Source organism: Oenanthe melanoleuca, chromosome 1A (genome assembly GCF_029582105.1).
Source record: "Oenanthe melanoleuca isolate GR-GAL-2019-014 chromosome 1A, OMel1.0, whole genome shotgun sequence".
Lineage (NCBI taxonomy): Eukaryota > Metazoa > Chordata > Aves > Passeriformes > Muscicapidae > Oenanthe > Oenanthe melanoleuca.
In genome coordinates this window covers 13,620,447-13,638,547 of record NC_079334.1, presented here as the reverse complement: position 1 = coordinate 13,638,547, position 18,101 = coordinate 13,620,447, and the positions used below count along the sequence as shown (strand labels likewise).

At 36.8% G+C, this 18,101-nt stretch overlaps 1 protein-coding gene across 15 annotated transcripts in view; it reads left to right on the top strand.

Annotated features, from left to right (window-relative positions):
• SOX5 (SRY-box transcription factor 5) overlaps positions 1–18,101 on the top strand; it is a 608,434-nt gene that overhangs the window by 379,877 nt on the left and 210,456 nt on the right. For all 15 annotated transcript variants that reach the window (XM_056508516.1, XM_056508534.1, XM_056508524.1 and 12 more), the window contains one exon: positions 13,007–13,217. In XM_056508516.1, the coding sequence (XP_056364491.1) occupies positions 13,007–13,217 (211 nt within the window). The remainder of the gene's footprint in view (positions 1–13,006; positions 13,218–18,101) is intronic.

Genomic DNA, 18,101 nt, shown 5'->3' with positions numbered 1-18,101 from the left:
GGTGCAGTTATTTAAAATAGATGGCTGTGTTAAAACTGACTGGAAGACTTGCTACAGGAATTGTGGTAGGAAATAGCTCTTCATCACTGGCAAAACACCAGTTTGTACTGTTACAGTTTCCTTTTTTGCTTTCAAATTTATCAGTTCTCTGTCGAGTAGTCTTTTGAACTGTTGTGATAAATAATTGTACTTGTGAGGGTTAATGGAGTGTCAATCCCTTATTTACTCTCAAGCCAAATGTAGTGCATGCTAGTCAAAACTGTAGGTCATGCTTTGTGAACCAGCTGACCTTAATGCTTTAAAGTGTGGTTATAGTCAGATAAATGACTGGAAAAATGACATTAAAGGGCCCTGTGTTTTCTGTCCTGCTGTAGCTTTTGAGGTCAAATTTAGTTGCATAAAAATATGATATTTCTATTAATTGCCTATAATGCTATAGCTTAACCCAGGGTTTGAAAATATGCTGTCTTTTTTTGCTTCACATCATCCCTAGTAATAAACACTTTGCAAATGGTACCTAACTATTTTGTTGGTACTGCGTCTGCAAAGCAGAGTCCAGTTCCTTCTTTTGTAGCCGTATTGAATCTTAAGTGCTGAGGGCAGGTTAAAAAAAAAGTCAACAAAGTAAGCAGATAGACATGACTCAGAAAATACATGGGCAAAAAATATGTTGGATATAGGTGACATTTTAAAGTCACTGTTCTATGTATCCCCTCACATAGTTGGACGTTCTCTTGTTACAGAAGCAGAAGACAGACACTTTCATCTAAATTTCTGCTGCTCTGTGTCAGTCTCAAATTAATTCAGCCTTGCAGTCAGAAGAATGACCATCAGCTTCCAAAGATGTTTGTTTCTGTCTGTTTTCCAGTTTATTTTCCTTAGTATCTTCACTGGATATTGTGTTTCTTTTCATTAGTGCTTAAGCCTAAAGTAAAACTTTTGATTAACTACCAAAATTTGAGGCATTTTAACAGCTAAGTCTGGCTGTATTTTGTTTATTACTGTGCATAGTTCAGTGTTCTGGCCAGCTTCTGTAGAAAACAAATGTGCTAAAATCTGGAAAAGCATGTTGATAATCAAGATCTTAATGAAAAAAAGTTTACTAAAAGATTGGGCATTTAGGCAGCCCTCAGAAGTTCTCCATTCAGTCACTGGAAATATAATTTAGGTTTTGGGTTTTTTATTGGTTTGATTCCATGGGCCTTCCTAATCCCAGGTTTTCTCCTTCGAAGGGGATGTTTTGGCTGATTTGGGTAACTGATTTATATACTGCCAGTCTGGATGAGCAGCAGTCTGGGGCCAGGTTCAGACCAGTTCTGAACCGTTCAAACTGGACCCAACCTCATCAGGCCAATTCAGACTGGTTCTGAGTAGTTCAAACCTGTTTGGACCAGTTTGAACTGTTTGGATCCAGTTTAGATCAGAAGTTGTGACATAGTGTTATTGTAACATCTTTTGACCCTCTATTTTTGAAAGCTTCTCTGAACCTAAAATTAGGAGACCCTCTGTAATGTTTGAACAACGAATCAAATAAATCAAATGAGAAGAGTATTATATAAATGTGTGAGTGCAGCCTCCAGTACTGTCAGAGGTGCTGTAAGGAGGATTAGGTGCCTTTCAGAGGGACCAGTCTCACATGTCTTACTTTTAACTCCTTGTGACATACAAATAAGCTCTCAGCATAGTTCTCCTTTATAATGTCGTGTGCATGTGTTTTTCACTTTTACTTCATGTAATTGAATCTGTTCAGGCAATTTATTTTTCAAATAAGTCATCCCCACATACATATACATCTGAAGATTAAAAAACCTGAAATCAAGAAATTTTATGTGATTTAGGGTATGCTTAAATATGTATACTGTAAGTGTAGACACCCCTAGACCAGATTAGAAGGGAAGAGGAAAATAAGAAAACCCTACAAAGTGCACTGTAATTTCCTTAATTTCTTTTATTGTGTATGAATACACATATATGTATATGTGTGTGTGTGTGTGTATCTGCATATGGATATCTGTAAAGTGTGACTCAAAACCAAATACCCTGTCTTTGTGTTCACCCCCTGTCTGTGTTCAAGGTCTGTAGGTGCTCAATAGGAGCTTTTTAATTATTTTCCCTGTTTGAAGTTGCTGAGTTTAATGAATGCATTGCAGAGAACTTTTTGTTAGAAACCTGCAGATCAGCTTAGTGCTGGTAGGCACAGTGATACCTGGTTGGAACACATCATGAGACCCAATTTTAGTAAATTTAAGAGCAAAAAGAGAGAGATTTTATAAAACCATACTCTGTTAGTCAAGCAATGCCTCCTCACCATAAAGCAGCCTGACATTCTTTCCAGTCAAAGTGGAGAAAATTGTGCCTTTCTTATTGGGGTTGGGCAATTCTGTGGGTTTTTCAGCATCACTTCATGATGATCACTTAGAAATCAGTGATTCAAAGAGGAATTTGGAGAAGAAAGGCTATTTCCAGCAAAAGTTATTCATTCTCTGCTGATGGTGGGTAGTTGGCTGTGACTATAGAAGAATTGATGTTCCTTGGGATTTTTTTGGTTTGTTTGTGAACATGACGTACATCAGTGCACAAAATTAATTGTTAAGGAAAATACATTGTGCACTTAATCATCTACAGGAATTTGATTTCTTTAATGAAATGGTATAAGAGAATGAGAATGAACTGCTTTAAAGCTAATAAAGATCATTTGTATTACTCAGAATAATTTAGGTAAGTGATGAGAAAGGGGAGGGAAATTAGCATTTCTGTACAGTTTGCGTGCTGTGTAATTCTTAATCAGGAATGTCACAACATCCCTTGATATCATCTTATCACAAAAGTCTCTTCATAGTAGGCAATGTATGCTGCTGACTGCAGTTTACAGAAAGAGAAGAAAGAATAACCCATCTGCAGAGTGAGAACAACTGTGAATCTGTCATAAATTAGAATTTATTAGGGTATTTTGCATCACTCAACCACAGTCTAAACTGGTGAGTTCTGTGTACATTTTAAATCTTGTTTAAGCTCTGCTTGGGCGAGCTTTAGAATGGGATTTAAATGGTGAAATGACATCATGCTGATCCCTGGAGTAGAACATAATGTTACCATTTGAGATGTAGTAAGACCTAGAAGAGTGAACAGGGAATTGGTTCTTGATAACCCTTGGATGCTGAATGTGCTCTGCCTTTCCTGTGCTTTGGAACCTGGCCGGTCAGCTCATGCCGTTTCCTGACTTGTCCTATATACAATACCACAAAGTTATTTTGTGGGGATTAATTTAAAAAGTTCTGAATAGCTGTAACCCATATTATGTTTATATATCAGTGTTACATTGATTGAATTCTGTCTCATTAATTTTTAGTAATTATCCTGATATATTTGGCATTTTTGATCAAATACTGTCCTTTGAAGTGTGCAAGATCCAAGTAAGTTTTAGTCCTACTCTGTAAACATATTCTGTGGAACTTTCTTTCCGTGAAAGGATTTATTCTCTGTTTATAAGCACAGAATATATGTATTCCTTTTCATTTTATATCCTGTGCAATCTTTCCTCCAAAGGTGAAAAAACTACTTTGGTTTACGCTACAATTCCAAATTCTGTTTCACTAAAATTGTGTAATGGTTGTAGATAGGAAGAAAATCAAGTTATAAAAGAGAAGAATAGGTGAAATAAATTTTAGAGGGGAAAAAGTCTGTAAATAATTGTTAAAGAAGATGAAGCCAGTTACTGCTTGGGAAAGTCCTGTAACATTACTTAAGAAATGTAAGAGAGTTAATAGTAGACTAAGTAATTGAAGTCTGTGAAAAGCAGGTAGCAGAATAGAGAACTTAGGTAAAAGCAGTTCCATGAGTCCCTTGGGTTGGATAATACTCACTGCAAAAAGAAATTAGACTAATATCCTGAACAAAATAATTTTTTTTATTTTTTTATTTTTTTTAATTCCTATTCTTACGCTGTAGTAAACATCAGTAGAGATAGTGGGGCTATTTCTCAAGTAGCTATTCCATTTTAATAAATGTATGTTTTCTGGCTCTTCTTGAAAATGAAAACTTCCAGAAGATTGCTTTTGGAAGAAAGAAATAGTGTGATGCTAATCTCTATGGTGGCGAAGACTATTTTGATGGTTATAATCTTGTAAGTCTTGTTATAGTCTTTTGAAAAGCAAAAGAACAAATACAAGATAAAAACAGATAAATAGATGTGAATTGAGAAGGCTCATGAAAAATACACAACATGCATAAACATGATTATTTAAAAAATTTATTTAGCCACATATTTACCTTTCACAGAATCAGAGCATATCTTGGGTTGGAAGGGACATTAAAGGCTGTATTCCAAGCCCCTGCCCTGGGTGGGGACAACTTTCACCATCCCAGGCTGCTCCCAGCCCCATTAAACCTGGTCTTGGAAATTTCCAGGGATGGGGCAGCCACAGCTTCTCTGGGCAACCTGTGCCAGGGCCTCAGCACCCTCCCAGGGAAGAATTTCTTCTGTGTATCTAACCTAAATTTCCCTTCTGTCAGTTTTAAGCCATTGTGCTGTCACTACAGTTCCTGATGGGTGCAGATGTTCTCTTTTTTTTTGTTCCCTATTTTGAGGGTTGTTCTTTCTGACAAGATATCCTCCCCTTGAGTTTAAACAGAGAGAAGGCAGTTTTTAACTATTTCATATATGGCTCTTCTTTACCTTCCTCTCAGCCACCCAGCCAAATGAATGAAGTGAGACAATCTGTCTGGTACAAGTTTTTGTAGGCTACTGGAGAACAGATGAAGTAATCTGACATCCAGTTCCATCTGAAAACTGTAGTGAATTGTAGTGTGAAAGCTGGGAACAGTCCAGGAGCCACTGGTGGCTGATGGGATTCCTTTTATCCTGAGTTCTGTTCAGATAGTCTTCTCCCCTTCTTTCAAGGAATTAGCACAGACAATGGGTTTGTTTCATAGTAACAAAGCTGGTGATCAAACTGACTTTGACACTCAACATAGGTTTTATTACACTCACAAGCCAGAGTTGTTGTATGTGGTTAGTAAGCTTGCATTTTTACAAAGATAATCGTTTTATACTGCATGATTTCCAAACTATTAGGAGGATTTAATGTATGCTGAAGCCTCTACCAAGCTGTTTTGATAAGCAGTCTTATTTTTTGTTTAGCAAGGTCTTGCAGGCGATCTTTAGTCCCTCAGGGAAGAGCTCATAAAAGTCTTAAAAGTGCTTTTACAGAGCTTTATTTATTATTTTTAAGCATGAAGATTACTAGCACAAAGATAACAAGGCTCCCGTAGTACAACATGTTCTTTGTTTTTGCAGGTTATAGCTAACATATTAGGAGTTCTCAGGATGCCAGTTTTGTTTGTTAAGTGTTTTGAGAGCAAATAGATGTAATCCTATATTGTGTTATTTTCTTAAAACGAGTTTAGTTGGAGAAAGAAGCAGTAGGAGAAATCTGGTCTGAGTATCGGTGTCAGGAATCATGCCACTAATCACATTTACCCATTACGAAGCATTTGTTACAATTTTATTATATTTACTATCTAATGATTTGCAAATTACTTTTATATATTTATGTATTTCTTGCACTTCATTGCAAGAAATGAGACAAAGAAGTGGGCTAAAAATAAATCCAAACTATAGAACACAGAAGAAAATAATTTTTAAAACCCATGCTTGGCATTCAATATAAAAAAGTTCTAAAATTTCACTCACAACATTTTCTCATATATTTTTACTACAAACAGATCCACAGTTTGCATATAATTCTTCAATTTTTAATAAATCAAGTAGAAATGATGGGATAAGCAGTAAGAAATACTAAGCTTGTGCTGTATGTTTGGGGATGGGCTGGAATGTAGAACAACCAGTGGAGAAAAAAAAAATGGTTGTTTTAAACCTTCAGTTATCAGATTGTGCTCTGTGCTAGAGATAGTCTGATAATGGTCTGGTGAAGGGGCACGAAGAGTCACCCAGTCATGCTCTGCTGGTTGTGCTGTGCTCTTTATTTTCAGACACTTACAATGAAGTCAGTGAGAATTAAATTAATATGTATATTGTTGTGCATTTTCAGAAATCCTGCTAGGCACCTCCTTCTACCTGTAGATAGTTAAATCCTTGAAAAAGCTGTTCCTACGCTCTCTAAATCTCAGAGGATAAAGTTAGAAATCAGTGCAAAATGGATTATAAATCATTCCTTTTGTGTGAATTCGACTGAACAGTTCCTTGCAACTCCTTTCTAAACCTTGTAAATGTTAGAAGTTTTCTCTTGCTCATGCACTTGTGGCAGCAGTCTGAGTATAGTCATATTTGGAAAAAATCAAGGTATGTTTCAGTGTTCGTGTCAGATATTGTGGGGTGACAGTTGATATATGAGAGAATTGCCAATTTCCGGTTTCAGACGAAGTCATGTAAAGGCTGAATATATACTGCATCAATAAAAATGAGAACACAACAACTGTGAGGCTTCTGGCCTATAATCTCTAGGCTTTTTATATCAATTTAAGAAAGGCCTCAAGATGCAGGAAGTATTCATTAATATCTCAGTTTACATATGAAGAAAAAAGATAAAAGAAACAAAAGTGTCTGGATGTAGCAGAGTTCCTATGGCAGATGGCTATCTTTTTGAACTTTGAACAATTTTTAGCCAGGTTCATAGTTATCAAACACTGGAAATACCTGTTCGTCTTCCCACTGAAACTTCCGCCAGTGTATCTTCTGCTTCATCAAGAAGAGGTAATTAATTAGATACAGCACTTGATGTCAAATAAATACAAACTGAAAGACAAGCTAGTAATGATTGCCATAAATAAATAAAATTTCATTGCAAAGTAAAATTTTAACATTTTAGAGCGAGAACAAGTTTCATCAGGATTATGTAAGTGTAATATTTGGTAGTACCGCCAAGATATGGCTCCTGGAGTTCCAAATACATTGTGTCAGTAAAGCCAAATCAGCATATGACTTGAATGTATTTCTCTTGATGGTAGTAGCATGGTCACAGTAAAAAGAAAAAAAAAAAAAAAAGTGTGTTTCTATTTACTATGTTTAGTTCACCTAATTCAGGTAAAAATCTTAGTTCTTTCCCACAATGACCTCTTCAGCTGACTCTTCCAATCCATTCACTTGCTTTTTCACTCTCTATTGTGTTTGATTTTGCTTATATCATTAAAACCACAATCCTAGGAAAAGAAATAATCAATATAAGGATAGTGGTTGGTTTGCATTGATCTAATTGCAGATCCATAACCTTTGGATGTACATCTTTATATGCTGCACTTAACCACTTCTATCCCTCTTTGGGTTATGTGTCAGTTCTTCCGGATGATGTCAATACTTCCTAATGATGTATTTGTCCTCTTCCACCTGCTTTTCCCTTCTATTACCTTCTATACAGTTTCCTGTTTGCTTACTGTATCCTCCACTGTCTCCTTTTAAATCTCCTTGGGATCATTCCTCTCCACCACTGGTGTGCAACTTTACCACATGAAGGAGACTTACAGACAAAAGACCTATTTAAATACGAGATAGATGGAAGGAAATTCTAACATACGGAAAGCACAGTGTCCACTGGGAAGCCTTAGGGAATATGTGTTTCATCTTCCTGAAAGTGCCAGGTTGACAGCCACCATAAACCAGGCAAGTTTGTGATAATACCTGCTCTGCAACCTTTGTGACACATAATGTAGAAGGAGACAGTTTTCTAAATCACTTAAGCGATTTGAAAATATGATTCCCATTGAAAGGTAATGGTGCTTACGCTCCTGAAGTAAGTTAATTGCATTTATTAAAGCAAAGATTGTAAATGGAAGGTTAAGAAAAAATTAAAGATCATTCTTGCTTTGTGAATATTGTGTGTCTGTTTTGGTTCTTTTAAACATTAACAAATACTAGAAATGTCAAGTTGAATTTTCTCATAATTGCTGGTGGGCCTCCTGTGGGCAATGCAAGTATTTCTACAGCTTCCAGAATTTTACTTGAAGTAGCTGTGCTGTTGAATCTTACACATAGATACTAGTTTCCTAAAATATTATTGTGGAAAATAAATTTTAAAAAATAGGAAATAGTACTAAATTGCTGGATAATAATTTGTCTTCTGAAAAGTGAAGTATTCTGTTTTCTGATTATCTCTTATGTCATACTGTTGCCAGCTTCCTGGTCACTATGGAGACTATAAAATAGATAGGCCTACATGTCTAATATAGAAAGCAGAGAAAAAAACCTGCCTTTGGTCTTTACACATTCTAAAAGAGTGAAGCATGGGCAAAATTCCAGCTTTGAAAAAAAGAACCTTTTTGGTTGCTTTTAGGATCACAGACTTCTTAAAATCAGACAATATCTGTGCTTGATTTGAAGACACAAGTATTTTATTCCAGGTGTTTTTGGCTGCAAAACCAGCAGCTTGATTCTCGTGGGGTTTTTTGGGTTTTTTGTTTTTTTTCCTGCGGATGCAGACTTCATGCATAGCATATGGTGGTAATTAACAGTTTCAGACTTAGTTCTCAATTTTCTTCTGCTTTGATTCTTGGTTGGTTTGGGACAAAATTTTAATGTCACAGAAGCAGAGTGTCTGAGTTTAATTGCAGACAGGAATAATGTGCATCTCTAGATGAGGAAGGAGAAGATGAGATTTATTTAGAGCACTTGGAGATATTTTGGAAATCTCACCGAGTACAACCTGTTTTCTTTTAATTAAGCCTTTAAATGTTCCCCTGTAGAACTGAAATAGGCCTCCCTTGGACCCTGGAAACAGAGGGAGACAATTTGAAAGATACAGCTGGAATGAACAGTTTCTTTTACCAGCACAATGTTTGCACTTTTTATGAGAGCAAGGGTAACATTGTGTAATCTTTAAAAAAGATATTGCTCAGTGAGGACAAGTCCATTGTCCAGTGACATGACTTTTCCTGTCAATCACAAAGGTGACAAGGGGGCTAGATTAAGTAAAGCTTGCCCAAGATTAACAAAGGAAGATTATTGACCTCATCCTGAAAGGGCAGAAGCCTGTTTTATCATTAAACCTTGGAAGAGGTATTTCCTCCATTGGTGGAAAACCGTTTGGCAATATCGAGGCAACTTTCTTGTAAATGAACAAGTCTTCCTGTGGATTCTAGCTTGGAACAGAAGCAGAAGACACAAAAGGTTGGCCAGCCCCTTTTATGTTGCTGTTGCTTGGAGGGGGGAAGAAGGGCCTAGGTTGTTTGTTTCATCAAGATCTGTGTAGGTCCTTGTCTGCCTTTCCGAAGTGGGAAATCAAGAAGCAGCAGCATCAGGTGTTTGCTTGGTGAGTATGATCCCAGCTCAGAGTTGGAGGAAACGATGGGCCAGTGCACATTAGCAGAGCAATTCGCCATGCAAATGAACAATAGAGCCCAGTCCACCAAGCAGCTGCTGCCTGCATAGAACTGTTACCTGGATTAACAGTGCCAGAGGCTGGAATGTAATCAGACTTGAACGGGTGAAATGGTTATACAGCTGAGATAGACTTTCTCCAGGAAAAGTGTCTACTGTTTTGGTGGCTGAGAGATGGGTCTTGTGTGTGGCTTGATGGACTTAGTTGTAAAACGTCAGTAGTAGATAGAGGGAACTTCTCAGGGATTAATTTTAAACTGTTGCTGATATATCTTTCTTGCCATTAAGGATTTCTCTGAGTGTTTTCAGGGTGATAGTTAAACTTTTGTATGCAATATCAGATGATTTTGTTTACTTGAAATTTTTTGGCTTTCTGCAGCCATTGACATGAGCAGGTTTTATGTGGTGGGAATATCCTTTCTTTTTACATGCTAGAAGTAAAAATCCAGACCCATTGAGAGCTTTTTCACGTCTCCAAGTAATGGCATAAGAAAGAACAAAATAAAAGAGAGGGACATGAAGTGAAAGCCAAGATAACTGTTGCACATTTTGCGTTATTGTTGGGAATGACAGAATATAAGGATCCTGGGTGTGTGGGAAAGCAAATTCTGGAGCTGGTGTGCTGGAGGATACATGCTGAAATGTCATCAGCAGCAGAAGCTGAGGTATGCCCTCATCCAGCAGCACAGAAAGGAGAGGATTCCTCTTGGATTGCAAATCACGCAATGGAAGTGTGATTGCTACAGATCCTTCTGAATGAATAATTCACTGCTGTACTGTAATTTAGCCCACTGAGATGTGATTACAGCTGTTCCCCTACTGTACATGTGTTTTGATTAAGTCTTAAATCCCACAAGTGTATAAATAGCCATGCATGTGATATGCAAACACTACATACGTGCACACCTAACCAAGTGGTCTAAAGAAACATTTTTGAGGAAGATAGTTTCCTGATTGTATATCTTAGTATATAATTTACCTTTAAAAAAAAAATCTGTGTAGATCACTTTCCATTCTTATCCAGCTATGAAGTCTTTCTAACTGTGGTATTATAAATGCTTTTAGCCAACATTGTAGTAGGAGGGTATCTCTGTTATTGTTGAATTTATCATTCCAAGACCTTTATAATATAAGAGATTACTTGTGCCTGTTTTACCAGTAGGAAACTGAAATGCAGGGTCAAAAAAGGTGATATTTTCCATGGTTTCACAGTGCATTTGAAAGAACTAGGAACTGAGTATTCAGAGTCCCTTCGTGATGCTTTTTTCACAGACTACTGCATTGTCCCCCTCACAGTTCGTTTTCCCCAGAAAGAAAGGCAGTTTTAAAAACACTTGTGAATTTCATTTGGAAGCCTAGCAATTTGTGGTTTGAAAGCCACCTTATGTTACTTTAAATAATCATTCAATCCTTGTGTTCTTATGCTTCTTCTCTTATAACAAAATGGTTTTATGCTCAGAATGTATTTGTACATTAAAAATCCCACTTGCATGTATGCCAGATGTACATGGAAACATGTTTAGGCAACTTTTACAAGTACTTTGTATCTGTGACCAATGTGTGACACCCAGAAACAGGAGTGAAAGTCTTTGGGACCTGCTTTGGATTAAAACAAGAAACTAGTTCCTGGTAAAATGAAGAAACACACTGTTCCTATACATGACTGATGGCATAGGTAGATTTAAGAACTAAGGATGATATTTGGCATGTCTGTCTCAAAGTGTGAATAAGAAAGCAGCTTTCGAGATATTTCCTCTATTAGCCATGTGTTTAGGAAAAAAATTACCACTTGGTGATAATAGATTTGAATTTTAGATAAAATCTGAAATGATGCTGAAGTTATCCTTTCTGCTTGTTTAGATTGGTGAAAAAATCAGTTTACTCAAGTTTATATGTGAAAAAAATTGCATTTGGCTTGAACTAAGTTTTGAAGTCTGGTGTTAGCAACTAGGAATTTTCCAAGTGCAGAACAAAAATGGAGGGAGTTGCAAGGAAGGAAAAAAAAATAGGAGCATTTCTGTTGATTGGACTTGGAAAATTTTTTAGTGCTTGGTCAAAAGCTCATTGACGTCAGTAGAAAGTCTCTCATTAACATCACTGGTTTTAGTTTTTGGGGCATATGATGGCCCAGATTGTAATCTCAGTTAAATCCGATTCTGTTAGGGAATTTATTCACTAGTATAACACATTCAAGCTGCTCAAAACTGTTTGCATTAAAAGTTTTCTTAACCATAGGTAATCTTTTTGCCACAACAAAGTAGCCTGTGAAAATAAATATATTTTCTTTATTGCATGTTTTCCATGTAGCTTTACTCAAATTTTATTGAAATATTTGGTAGCAATTTATGTTCTTTTCATAAAAGTTTTTTTTTTTTTTTTCTGAAATACTGTGATTTATTAGCGCAGAGGCATGAAAGTTACTCAAAACAATGTAGAATTATAACACAAATCTCTAATATGCACACAAGTGTGCATATTTATAGATATATGTATCACCTTCATAACCTCTGAAATTAAATGAAAAAATGGAAACAATTTAAAAATTATTAAGGCTTTTTCAACCAAGTCTGTAACTCATATCGCAAGATGATTCAGTGGCTTTTTTAAGAAATAGTATTCATTAAACAGCTGGAGTGCAAAAATGTAAGGTAATAGGATAGTGAAAAAATCCCTTGGAAAATCACATCTAAATAAAAACTATACATGTTTACAGTAGTACATTTTATGCAGTGTATTACTCTGCTGCAGTCTTTGTTTGGAGACATTGACCTAAGTTTTTCAGATTCAGATGGCATATATTAGCAGAGGAAAAAATGGGTTTGGGAGATGTGTACAGAAGGGTAGAGTATAACTGACATGAAAAGAGAAGGAATATGTGCAGAGAACATTGCTTTATGTTGGAGGAGATATGGAGGAGAAGGCTCTCACATTAATGAAGGCAAGTTTGAAGATGCTGGAACCAGTTTTGCTTTCCATTAAAATTAATGAGTAGACCTCTGTGGACTCTCACGTGAGGAGGGTTGTATGCACGTTCCAGGAAGTCACAGAGTTTTGCCATTGTGCTGCCAGTGAAAGTCATTAGGACCACCTTTGTGAAAAATACTGTTTCTACAAGAAATTGAGGTTTATGACAAAAGAGAATAGGATTAGAAAGCATCATCCTTTATAGATGGGAGAACTGCTTGAACTGTGAGTAAAAATATGTTGTAGGGTGAAGGACATTTAATGTTTAGTTGCTATTTTATTTCTTAAAACAACTAGCCAGTCAAAGCATTAAGTACTTTATAAAGTCAGGAAATTAATGGTCCTTGTAAAAATTGAAGGTTTTTTTTAGAAGGAGAGGTGTAGAAGAACAAACAATTAGAGGTGATCAATACCATTGTTATTAGGAAACCTATGAGAACAACACTTCTTCTCAATTAGGGAAAAACTGTATTTTATGTTTCTCTCTTGCAAGCTGATCTTTGTTCACTCCAGCCTGTAATCTTGGTTTATGCTTTATGGATAGGCTTTGTTCTGGGTGTTTTTGAAGCATTGCATGACTTTTTTAAAGGTTTCAACAGAAGAACAAATAGCAATGAATTCAAAGAACAAAGGATTGTTCTTCCTTTCTTTCTTTCTATTTCCCTCCCCTTCTTCAAGAAAAGAATGTTTCATCTTGTTTTTCTCCTTTTTCAGGAAGTTGATGGCAATAAAGTGATGTCTTCATTTGCCCCGCACAACTCATCTACCTCACCCTTGAAGGCAGAAGAAGGTGGGCGTCAGAGTGGAGAGTCCTTGTCCAGCACAGCCCTGGGAACCCCAGAAAGGCGCAAGGGGAGCCTTGCAGATGTCGTGGACACCCTGAAGCAAAGGAAAATGGAAGAGCTGATCAAAAACGAGCCAGAAGGTAAGGCTTGGGAAGCTGGCCAAAATTTTCTCTGTTTTTTCTTTTCTCCAGATCCTTTAGATACATATACTTTTTAATCATGCCTTTTTCTGCTCTGTTTGCTCTTCCTTTGCCAGCAGAATTAAAGATCCTACAGTTATTTTCTACATTAGAGGTAAATTTTATCAATGTCCCATCACAGCTAACGTTTTTAGCTTTGCCCAGAAAAGAGTCTGGTGGTCTTTCTGTTACAGTTGCAGCCTTATCACTATGCTTGCAATAAGCTACTTTTAATCACCTGGGGGCTTTTACACCCCTCTCCCCATTCCTAGAACTAAAAGAAGTATTATCATCAATGTCAGTGTTTTTGTGAAATGATCTAGTGTGCATGTCATTTTTTGAAAGGCAAGAAATTAAACTGAGAATTCATGAAAGCTTTTTTGTGGGATGCATCATTGTCTGTTTATCTGTAGTGTCAGTGCTGTACAGACAGAGGGAATGCAGGTGTTCCCTGCATTATGTGTGGCCAGCAAGTTTCAGCTTTGGCTTATAGGTGTCATTTCTGGAGAGCAGGTGTCTTTTTGAGAACCTCTCTCCAGCTGGTGGCAGTAGGACTTGTGCTCTGTGGGGTAAGACCAAAGATTAGAATTTTTAATTTTTGCCTGTTTGGGGCAGAGTCAAAGTCCTCATTTTTCTCTCGAAAGTTATCTGCATGCATATTTATAGCTCCCTTTTCGGGGCACTGCGAGCTAATTGTGTGAACATACTGAGCCTTGTTTCCTAGTGCACAGTAATGTGACTCTATTTTCATTTACACTTACCTATCCTGTTATGGAAATCTATTCCAAATGTTTAAAAGCAGGGCTCTCAGGGCCCGCCTTAGTGCTAAAGCATGAAGTGACGAGAAAATTTAAGGAAAACCTGCATACTGGAATGAAAGTATGGATACAAACATGCTGGCACATACACGAGCATGATAGGATTGTAAATTAGGCTTTTCTTGACTGGAGCATGCAGGGTCTGCTGGGAAGCAAATTCTCTGTCTAAGCATTTTTTTTAATATTACTTACAACATTTCTTTTGCATTTAGGTTTATGTAATGGTCAGTGCCATAACATACTCTGTATCTTTGGGTGGAAGAGATTGGGGGGGAATGGGTGGGAAGGAGACTAGGCTTTTATCTGACAGAGGAAAAAACAAGGAGCTCTGGGCAATGTACAAATACTCTGTTGAGTATAAGGTTGTACAAGCTGCACAGACTCCATTAAGGAAAGGCCACAGATAGACATGAGAATGGTTACAGAACTTGTGCATTATCTCAGCTCTACTAAAATGAAAATATACAGTACAAACTAAAGATCTACAGCTTTGTGAAGAGATTGGGAGAGAGAGGAGGGGGAGCAACTGAATGTTGGGCTTTGCAAATGCGTGCGACAAAAACTCTTTTCTTCCCTCTAGCCATTGTTCTATTGTCTTTTAAAGGCCATTAAATTGAACAGCAGGTTGTGATGAAAATTTCATTAAGCCCTAGTTAAATCATTATGAGGGTGCCATATTCATGTCTCTGCTTACTCCCCATCCAGGAAAAAATGAATAGAAGAGAGTTGAACTTTTTTTTCCCTTTTTCCTTAAAAATGAATTAACAAAAGTTCAGAAATTAGAAGAGAATGGGAAATGGCACATGAAACAAAAAGAGGGCAGAGAGGTGAGCTGGCTAGGAAGAAAATTAGACTTGCATAAGAGCATTGAAAGGTGGTGAGGAACAAATGCATCATTTTGACAAGCCTCCCTCCCCTTCCCTTCAGCCAACATGGCTGTTTTTAGAGTGGCTAATTAAAAAATATATATTTCTGGGTGCAGATGGCTAGACTGTTCTTAGAGGACCTCTACAAATATGAGTCTTTTTCCCTAAATGAGTTACATACTAATGCAACACAGTGTCTTCTCTGTTTGAGCTCCAGCAGAAAGTTATTGTCGTGTCTTCTTCGTGTAGTGTTAACGTAAAATTGTAAGTCATCACTGGTTGCTAGTCAGGTAATTAGCATATTAATAAATTTCCATGTGAATAAGGTGTTACATGTGGGAATCTTTTATAGTACATGTAGGTAAAAATGCAGCAGTTGTGATAAATGCATATTTTAGTAATGTTTTTTGGTCTTGCTAGTTTGTAAAGCTTTGTGGGATGAAGTCAAGAATCTTGGTTAAGCTTTGCTGCATTATGTCAACAAGAATAATATAATACTTTATTTCCCTTCGGGAAGAAAGGGAAACATTTGCACCAGTAGTTGAGGTTTAATTAAATCAATTTCCTGTGAATGTTTCAAAGACCAGATATGAGCCAGATTCCCATTTCTCTATGTACTCAAAAGTTTATATATTATTTAACTTGTACAATGGGCTATGTTTGCTCTCTTTTTATTGTTTGAAATAGTCTTCTCAATTGCTGTGGGAAATGTGCTTTTCAAGCATTCTCTCGAATGGCCTGTTTCTTCAAAATCAGAAAAAAGAAAGGGCTGATTAGACAATTTTAGGTCTCAATTCAAACCCCGTATCAGTCAGGGAAAGGGTTTCTCTTTTCTGAAACAGGCTCTAAGGACAAGTGAGCTATTCAAAAATATTGATAACAGGTTTGATTCTGTCAAAGAAACTTTATTGATACAAGGGAAACAATTTTCCTCAATTATGTTTGTTAGATAATAAGGGAAAAAATTAGTAAATTTTGTCAGTAAAGGATACGAATTTTTACATTTTAAACATACTGCTCAGAGTGCAGTAATGCACACATGTACATATGCACAAATACAAACACATCTCTCTACTCACATGAGCTGATGAGGGAAGCATCACACTTCATATAAACTGTTTTGATGTAGATTTTTTCTACATATACCCTTGGTTAATGTGCCCTGTAGGAACTTGCACTACCTACTTCTCCAAAAGCTCATCACTTCCTTTTCCTCCTTGGATATGAGTTGGAGGGAATGTTTTCATAGGGGTTTATATTTAGCTCTAAAGCTCCTTGCTGTTTTTCTTTTCACCCTAATTTTGCCGTTTTCCTGCTGCTGGATGAAAGTATGTGATTGACAATGTTATTGAAATATGCTGACACAGAGACGTAAGTGTTTCAGTGAATGTAAAACTTGTGGAATTTTACTCATTACTAATACAGTGCTCACTTTTCTTCTCTCAAATTCTGTGGAAAATCCTTATATGCAGCTTTAGTATTAGGCCCCCAAAGGCATAAACCTATTACTGAAGTCACACAATGTTATTTTACATGAAACATTCTGTCCTTTCTAACTTGAGCTTCAGAAGAGGAGTCAGTCCCCTTTTATTCCTGGTATACAATAATGAAGATAATGGAGTGGGTTTGGAGAAGCCTTATACACTGTGACAGACCTCAAGCCCTTGCCCCGAGGGTCGTCTGCCAACCATGGGATTCCTTTTGCAGCTGAAATCATTAGGAGAATGAGATACAGGCATGTTTTTCTTCTGTTTTCTTCAGGCATCAGAAGATGGGAGAGATTCTCTGTCTGTCTGCTCTCTTCATTTGTAGAAATGAAATGGAAATCTCTTTGAAGTCTGAGCTTGACACAAGTTTGTGAAAGAAAAGACCAAAGCAACCACTTAGCTTTTCCTTGCACTATTAATGTGATTGGACTGTTGTTTGTTAATTTAGGGCCTGTGCTTGTGGAAAATTAAATCTCTGAAATCTCTGTAGCCTTTCCCCTAAACGCATGGCTTGGCTTCTGGAAAAGAAAGAGGCAAACAAGTAAATTTCTTCTTATTTTTATAATAAGCTGGAGTGTTCTTCGGCTCTTTACATCTTCTAACTTTTCATTAAGAATCAATCTTCTTTTTCCATTTTGGCAGTATATGGTTTTAAAAGGTTATGTATCTGTTCATCTTTAAAACCTTCTGAGGTGTCTTCTGAGGCCAGATCCATGTTGTTGTATGGAATTCATAGGAATTCTGTATAAAGAAGGATCATATGAACATCTACCTGATGACAGAGACTGTCAGAGACATGTGAGATTGTGTGGGTATGGTCATTCATCTGCATGGCTCATTCTTCCTTGGTAAAGACCTCTGAAATTCAGTTCACTTGGGTCTTTTAAACTAATACTTTGAATTTTCCATGAAGACACATACACAGATACACATACGTATCACACACACACACACACACACACACACACACAATGTATTGTATGTATTTAGACATTATATATGAACACTCACATGCACACACTATTAATTTATCGTGTTCCATATTTTTCCTGCTCCAACATTTTGATCAAATAGTCCTTAGGTCTTCAGAGGGGGAGCAATTAATTTCAGCTGTTTAGTAAGAAGGGAATACGTGTATTTGCAGAGCTTTAACAGGCAATGTGAGTACTGTAGCTTCATGTATTATCATAGACAGCAGTACTATAAGTAATTACTTGTTGTGAAAAAAGGGATGAGAAGAGCCTCTTGGGCATGATTTTTGTCTTGTGAACATCCCCCAAAGGCTATTTGTATTTGATTATTAAGTTTACATTATAAATCACAACACCTGTTAATGTGGTAATTTAAATGACTGTTGTTTAAGCAGTTCTGTAATCTATAAAAGTGAGCCATACTGAATTCAGGCTCTCTAGTTGAAGTATCTCGTAGCATTATCAAACTTTTAATCAGCAAATCTTGTAAAAAAATCGAGATGTCTCCCTCTTTTTAATCCTTAGATTCCAAAGCAGGCCATTCATGGGCACAAGAAGGGTGGCCTTTGAAATGCAGACTCTTGTTTTTAAATAAGATCACATCTGATGAGACGGGAAGAAATAAAGTGCACTGATTCGGGAAAGGCCTAGGGATACTGTAATTGGTTGAGGTTTAAAATTCTTTTATTTGGTTCTTCACTGC